The 8489-nt window shown below is 32.8% G+C and overlaps 1 protein-coding gene across 1 annotated transcript; it reads left to right on the top strand.

The window, feature by feature from the left end:
- The first annotated feature begins 4504 nt into the window (after positions 1-4504).
- Positions 4505-6565, top strand: LOC18033506 (adenosylhomocysteinase). The gene is made up of 2 exons (XM_006420955.2): positions 4505-5354; positions 5484-6565. The coding sequence occupies exons 1-2, from the start codon at positions 4644-4646 to the stop codon at positions 6228-6230; spliced, it is 1458 nt and encodes a 485-aa protein (XP_006421018.1). The 5' UTR covers positions 4505-4643; the 3' UTR covers positions 6231-6565.
- Positions 6566-8489: the final 1924 nt, after the last annotated feature.

Genomic DNA, 8489 nt, shown 5'->3' with positions numbered 1-8489 from the left:
TAATTTGTTCAATTTTTAATTGAATTTTTCTTTAATGATCAAAGCAATTAGAATCAACATTATGAAAGTAGAAGAATTAAATTAAAAAATTTATTATTGATAAAAATTACACAAATTTTAGCAAATGAAATTATATTATTTACAACAATTACATAATGATCTTCAAATAACATTGTAATATTTGAAACAATTACATTTCTTCATAAATTTCTTTGATTTTGTTCACCTCCTTGTATCTTGATTTTCTTCACCTCTTGTATTTGGTCTTCAATAATTAATTTCTGTAAACAAAAAGTTATGAAACACAAATCTAACTTCTAAACATGATAATTAAATAAAATTATGCAAAAATAAAAAAAAATTAGTAAGAGAAGTAAGCTAAGAAGATAGAGGGAGAACCAAAAAACGAGAATTATAAGGGTGAGAGAACTCAGAGATAAAAAGAAAGAGAGAAGAATGCAAGTATATGTAGCAAGTCTTTTGCTATCGTAGTTAAATTTTATTGTAAAAATTTGTTCAAATTGAGTTTAATTATGTAAGGCGATTGAATTTCTGCCAAAATATTTCTTTTTTGTGACAATATTTTAAAGGCGTCTAAAAGTAAACAATTTGTGACAAGTCATGATTAGTCACAAAAAAAAATTGTTTATAAAATTTTATATATCATCTTTTTCATGACTAAATTAAAATTGTTGCAAAATGTCTACCTTTGGCAACCAAATAATATTTGTTGCAAAAAGTATTGCAAATATCTTTTACATTTTTGATTGGCAATAGATTTCTCACCAAAATCTTTGATTTTTTTATGACAATTTGAAAGAGGTCGCAAAAAGTAAATATTTCAGACGAAAATTTGAGTTTTATCCCAAAGATAAGTTACATATAATTTTATTGCTTGTCTTATCGATGAAATCATTAAGTGGATGCTGAAAGTATAGAATTTGCAATAAAATTGTGTTTGGTCATAAATAAATTAAAAGCAAAATCTAGTTGAAAAATGCTTTTGTAACAATTATTGTGTTTGGTCGCAAAAAGTGAGATTTTATGATAAAAATAGCGACAAGATCCCTATGGTCCTAGAAAATGACATTTTGCTACAAATTAAGTTGTCACAAAAAATATGGTTGCAAAAAAATTTATTTCTTGTACCAGTGTTTAACAAACAACTCCTAAGCCAGTTTATTAGTTTTTTGTTATGATATATTTCAGATTACCCCCTTGTAAAATAACAATATTCAAAATACCCATAAATTATTGTAAACTTCAACTTCTATTTTTATTCAAAAGATAAGGAAAAATTGGAGTGGATTTATTTATTTACTTGTTTTTTCAAAACCAGGGTAGTTAAAGTTTATAATAATTTGAGGGTATTTTGAAGGTTATCATTTTATAAGGGGTTAATTTGAAACTAATCCTTTCTCTTATACTCACAAAAATAGCTTTTCAATCTATTAATTGTAATCTCTTCAAATTCATTAAACTGTTATTAAAAAAAATCATTAAACTCATGGGCACAAATGGAAAAATTTGGATTCAGGTCCAGATCCCTATTGAAGTTTTCATATCTGGATATGTCGCACAAATTACGAGATGATTTTTTGGATATTTGAATGTGCATAATTATAAATTAAAATATAATTTTTAAATTCAATAATTTACCTAATAATACCAAATAAAATCCTATTATAATTCAACAACCAACAATTCAATATAAATAACATATAATAACACCATAAATCTAGTAATAAAAATACCATAACATAAATTAAACATAAAAAAATAAAATAAATCTAGTCTAACACAACATGGCATGCCACTATATCATTAATAATCGGAATCATCCATTCCTTCAGCATCTATAATTTGTTTTATAAACCATTTAACCATCTCACAATCTACAATGAAAACATAAAACATAATCATTAAGTGCTCTGTTAGTGCAAAATATAATGATATTAAAGTACATGAATAAATGAAATAAATTTTACCTTTAATTTAGTCCAACACCAATTTTGAGTACATATTAATGCCTTCAAGTGTTTTGATGAAGTCTATTATGATGAGTACTAAAATGCCTATCTCTAGTGCTGAAAGCCAAATCAGAAGCAACAATAAACACAGGAATGACCGAGAAATCTTTGGCAATCTCAGCAAGTAATTTCCCTTATTATTATTCTAATAGGACAACAAATTAAAATTACTAGTAGTAGGCAAATCTCTCTCGTCTAAGTAAGTCTCCAACTCAGACTTAGCTTGCTTCTAGATGACTTCTTTAAAAACAAGTGAGTCCTATTCACCAATCATACTTGAATCCTTAAAAATAGAAGCTTATGACTAGCTCGAGAAGAACTGCCCTTCTCAAAATCTCATTCATCTTCACTTGTTGCATGCTTTGATTCATATTCTTTCACCACTTCACCAAGAGGTTTAAATGCCCTTTTAGTTTTAGCTTGATAGGCAGATTGATCTCCATAAATCTTAGGAAAAATGAAGTGAACCATCATCTTTTAAAACCTAGGATCTAAGATATTCTCAGTAGCCAATAGGGATGGCAATTGTACCCGCAAATCCGCAAACCCGTCCAAACCCGTCCGTTGCGGGTAATTTTAGCCGTTGCGGGCGGGTTTAGTATTATAAATTAAAACCCGCACATGGATGCGGGTGGGTTTGGCATTAACCTTATATCCGGTGGATACCCGCATGGATATCCACCAAACCCGCAATATTTTTTCCAAATATTTTTAATTTAATTTTAATCTAAAAATGTATAAAGAAAATAATATCATTAATCAAATTACTAAATAGCCAAAGGCTCAAAGTTGTGTATATGTATATGTGGCCCATCTCCTATTCTAAAGTCATAAACTAAAGAAAACTAAAGGTATTTCCCTTCGAATTAGTATTTGAAAATATTAATCTTAATTATTATTATAGGCATTGTGTTGGATGTGTGCTTATGGTGGTGAATGAAATGAATATCTTCTCTTGAAGCTTATTTTAAATGATAATATGAAATGTAATTATTATTTTTAGATACTAGTTTGTGCTTTTTAAATAGATTTGTGTAATTTATACTTAAATTTGAGAATTTGTATTGAATTGATGTAGAAATTTTAATTTTTCATTTACATTGTTTAAATATAAAATTGAGTATGTTATATGGAATTTGAGGTTATCATTATAAATTTATATATTAAACATTTGTGATTTCAAATACGGAAACCCGCAAAAAATCCGCCGGATACCATTGTGGGTTTGGTAATTGTTAAAACCCGCTGCGGGTGAGTTTTTTTTAAAAAATTAAAACCCGCTGCGGGTTGCGGGCGGGTTTGGTAATTTAAATTTTGTGCGGGTTTAGGTTTGGTAATGGCAAACCCGCTGCGGACGGTGCCCATTGCCATCCCTAGTAGCCAACACTTCATGAATGACATCCTAGTACTTCTAATACTTGGCAATCATATTTTTAGCCATTTGCCTAATCCCCACATTGGGCGACTTCTTTCATGAATTGACTGACAATTTAATCTCACAAAATTTTAAGAAAAAATAGTTGAGGTGAAATATTGAGATCCATAAATAATTTCTGTCAACATACATAACAAACACAAATGAGCACACAAAACATTTGCCAAATCCCATTCCGACTCATTAGGTAGATATTTCTACTGTTTATCAAGCTTACTCAACTGAATAAATATATCTTTATATGACAAAACAATAGTGAGTACTAAGTAAGTTGAATTCTATCGAGTCTTACAATTAAGAATAAAATATTTGGTCTCTTTAATACCTATTTAGCATACTGCAGCCTTAGATTTTTCAACTTTTTCAAGTATAGCGTCTCTTTCATTCTCCAGCTGACATGATCGTCGGAGTTTCGTTGCCGACCATTACTAACATAACCTCTTATGAGTGTTTTCTCTCCTTTTGTGTTCGTCCCAATTATGACCATCCTCATAAAACTATTTCTGGACACTTTAGTTTCCATCATCACCAAAAACATTTGTTGAAGCAAAGCTCTTATAATATATTTGGGCTGAACTAAAATTAGACCAAAACAACAATAATTTTCTTCAATGTTTTTATTACATGATATACTAAATAATAAGCAATAAATTTGAACTTTTAAATAAATAATTTTTTGTGAGCACTTGTGTAATTTTTTTTTAAAATTTATGGATCTTAAATGTTAACGTATAAATATTTTTCAAGTGAGTGTTAGTTAATTTGGAATTATTGTTGGAACCGAGAGTTTTCCAATTTCCATGGAACATGTATTAGTTTAAACTTATGTGATCAGTAGTAATCTGTCACATTAACAACGGCACACAACAGCATGCCCTACGCAAAGTGATTTTTTACTTTTCAAATTGTTTTCACCACCTCTACCAACTCCGAAGCAAATCTAACCGCCAATATCCGATCAATATTGACCAACCCTTTATAAACTTCAAATCGCCACCGTCCATTTCCCCCCTCAAACCTATTTATACATCCTCACTCTGCCCGTAAACCCTCGCTCACACCCACTCTATCTCTCTCGCTTGTACAATCATTCACTTTGTTTGGTTGGTTTCCAAAGAGAGAGTAGAGTGCCCTCTCTTCCTTCTTCCTTTTAGATCTATCAATTCTATTAATAAGCCATGGCTTTGTCCGTCCAGAAATCCGCTAGCGGTCGTGAATTCAAGGTGAAGGATCTGTCCCAGGCTGACTTCGGCCGCCTCGAAATCGAGTTGGCCGAAGTCGAAATGCCGGGGCTCATGGCTTGCCGCGCCGAGTTCGGCCCTTCACAGCCCTTCAAAGGAGCCAAGATCACCGGTTCACTCCACATGACCATCCAGACCGCCGTCCTCATCGAGACCCTCACCGCTCTCGGCGCCGAAGTCCGCTGGTGCTCCTGCAACATCTTCTCAACCCAAGACCACGCGGCCGCCGCCATCGCACGTGACTCCGCCTCCGTCTTTGCCTGGAAGGGTGAGACCCTCCAGGAGTACTGGTGGTGCACGGAGAAAGCCCTGGACTGGGGTCCCGGCGGCGGCCCAGATCTCATCGTCGATGACGGTGGTGACGCCACGTTGTTGATCCACGAGGGAGTCAAAGCTGAGGAGATCTACGAGAAGACCGGGAAGTTGCCCGACCCGGCCTCCACCGACAACGCCGAGTTTCAGATTGTTTTGACTATCATTAGAGATGGGTTGAAGGCCGATCCCAAGAAGTACCACAAAATGAAGGAAAGATTAGTTGGTGTTTCCGAAGAAACCACGACCGGTGTCAAGAGATTGTATCAGATGCAAGAAAATGGAACCCTCTTGTTCCCTGCCATCAATGTCAATGACTCTGTCACCAAGAGCAAGGTAATTTATTTTGATTTGCTTCAGATCTCAAGTTTATTTTATTTTATTTTATGCCATCAATTCATTAAATGATTTGAAATATTGGAGGAAATTAAATACTAATGTTTGATGATGCAATGGGGGAAACAGTTTGATAACTTGTATGGATGCCGCCACTCGCTCCCAGATGGTTTGATGAGAGCTACTGATGTTATGATTGCCGGAAAGGTTGCTGTTGTTTGCGGTTATGGTGATGTTGGCAAGGGTTGTGCTGCTGCTTTGAAGCAAGCCGGTGCTCGTGTAATTGTTACCGAGATTGATCCAATTTGCGCTCTCCAGGCTCTTATGGAGGGTCTTCAAGTCCTAACCCTTGAGGATGTCCTCTCCGATGCTGACATCTTTGTTACCACCACCGGTAACAAGGACATCATCATGGTTGACCACATGAAGAAGATGAAGAACAATGCAATTGTTTGCAACATTGGTCACTTTGATAATGAAATTGATGTGCTCGGTCTTGAGACCTACCCGGGTGTTAAGCGCATTACCATCAAGCCCCAAACTGATAGGTGGGTCTTCCCCGAGACCAACTCAGGCATCATCGTGTTGGCTGAGGGACGTCTCATGAACTTGGGATGTGCCACTGGGCACCCCAGCTTTGTGATGTCCTGTTCCTTCACCAATCAGGTGATTGCCCAGCTTGAGCTCTGGAAGGAGAAGAGCACCGGCAAGTACGAGAAGAAGGTGTATGTTCTGCCCAAGCACCTCGATGAGAAGGTTGCTGCTCTTCACCTTGGCAAACTTGGAGCTAAGCTCACCAGGCTCACCAAGGAGCAGGCTGACTACATCAGTGTGTCCGCCGATGGTCCTTACAAGCCTCTTCACTACAGGTACTAAGTGGAAGAAGAAGAAGAAGAAGAGTGAATGTTTTGAGGGAAAGAAACAAAATATTTGGCCGGCTTGATTGTTTTCAATGATGATCTGTAGTAGGATGTTAGGTTTAAATTTGGTAGTAGTGTGTGTTTGGGTGGTGGGAAAGTTGGAGGAAAGAAACGGATTTGTTTCAGTTGATTGAAGACCATTTGGGATTTGAATAAGGTTTTGGATGGGGCCGTGTTGGATTATGTTGTATTTGATGCAGTTTTAAGTTTTGCTTGCTTTGCTGCATCTTGTTATCCTTATTGTTTACTGATGAATGATTATTAAAAAAAAAAAAAAAAATCTTTTTCTCAGTTTCTTATCTAAATAAAAAATCATTATGAAAACTGAGGTCAATCCGACCATTTATGATCGTTTTACAATATGAGGCTATAAGCTCTCTGTTCGGGATATTTTACGATCATTTTACCATTGCAATTGATAGTCCAAACAGGCCATTAAGAAAAATAAACTCTCTGCACTGCGAAAATAAACCAGCAGCCAGGCAAAGAAAGTTTGGTGGTGGTAGGTTTGCCACGTAATAAACAAAGATTTTTTAAATAAAATTAATTTTTTTCTCTTTTTATACTAAAAAAAGAAAAACTATTTAAATTTTTTTATTTAAAGTAAATTTTAGAAATTTTAATTTAATGTTACATTATTTTTATTTATTATTCTTTGAAAATAAAAAATTATAATAATTATTATTTATGATTTTAATAGATAAAAAAATGTAGTTGAAAAATTTTAAAAAAAAATTTGTTAGGTGATGATTTATTTTTTTAACTCTTTTATTTATTATATAAAGAAAAAAATAAATAATTAAGATTTAAATTAGAAGAACCATAATCTTGTTTGTGATTTTATTTTCTTGACAGTACAGTAGCAAGATATTGCCGGGTTTCGTGACTTGTGAAGCTAGCTCATTTTGAAGTTTTAACACATGAACAAAACATATGAGGGCGACAGCCTTCAACGCGAGAAATCTCTGCACTGAGAAAAATCAATGCAAGACTAGACCCTCACTTCTTTTCCCAATTGTGACAACAGCACTGTAAATTTTCATAAGACCCCTTCCACGCATTTTTATTTAAAAGTTACTTCATAAATATTCAGTTAATTTCTACATGCATCCATAGGCACATTTTAGTTAACACCTTATACTATTTTCATATTTATAACTTTTCATTCGATATTGTGCTTGTATTACAAGACCCCTCTTTACTATATTGAGAGTGAATTATTGACATGTTTAATTTAGGATCTTAAACACCTTTTTAATTACAATTTATTTTTAAATATTAGGGTTTTTTTCCATCCACTATCAAATTTCATTTAACACTTTACGTTATTTTTATTTATAAATTTATTTTTATAAAATTATGGTATTTTTTATTATATTCATAACAAATTATATAACCCCAAGAGCCCTATTACATAAAGTAATAAAATTTATAGCATTCTTATTTTTATCATGTTATTTAATTGAAATATTCTTATCTTATGGGTGCATTTGGTTCGTCATTATAGACTTTGTCACATTAGGCTGTATTCAAGTATAATTTAGTAAAATATTTTATGTAGTATAGACTTATATTAATGTATTAATTTTTTTTATTATATATGAAGGATTAAAAATCCTTCAATAGTCCAATTTATAATTTAAATAAGGGAAAATATCCATCGTCCACCTGTTTTTTACACCTTTTTCAAAACTACACAATTCCTTCATTTTTGGCTGGAATCCACCTAAAGTTACATTTTTTTTCACTTTTCCACTTCCGTTTGGAATCCGTTAAGAAAACTAACGGAAACTTAAAAAAATGATCATTTTACCCCCAAAACGAAAATTACAATTTCACCTTAAAAAATGCCAAAAATAATAAGATTTAATGATGAATATCATTATTGGTACTTTAATGAAGTACAAAAAAAATCTTAACTACTAGAGATTATAACTCAATTAATAATAAAACTCTACTTATCTTAAATTCAATTGATGGTTTGTGAGATTGGGCTATTTTTAATACTATTGTTATAATTTAGCATTCTAATTACAGACATATTTAAAAAAAAAACCTACATTTGATGGTTGTGGAATTAATTTATTTATTGACCAATGGGGAAAATAATTAGATTTAATCTAATTATTTTTAGTAATTTTTAAGGTGAAATTGTAATTTTCGTTTAGGGGGTAAAATGGTCATTTTTTTAAGTTTCCGTTAGTTTTCTTAACGG

This window comes from Citrus clementina, unplaced genomic scaffold (assembly GCF_000493195.1).
Source record: "Citrus clementina cultivar Clemenules unplaced genomic scaffold, Citrus_clementina_v1.0 scaffold_9, whole genome shotgun sequence".
NCBI classification, from domain to species: domain Eukaryota; kingdom Viridiplantae; phylum Streptophyta; class Magnoliopsida; order Sapindales; family Rutaceae; genus Citrus; species Citrus x clementina.
Note: the sequence above shows the minus strand (reverse complement) of the source record. Positions and strands in the feature narration are given on the sequence as shown.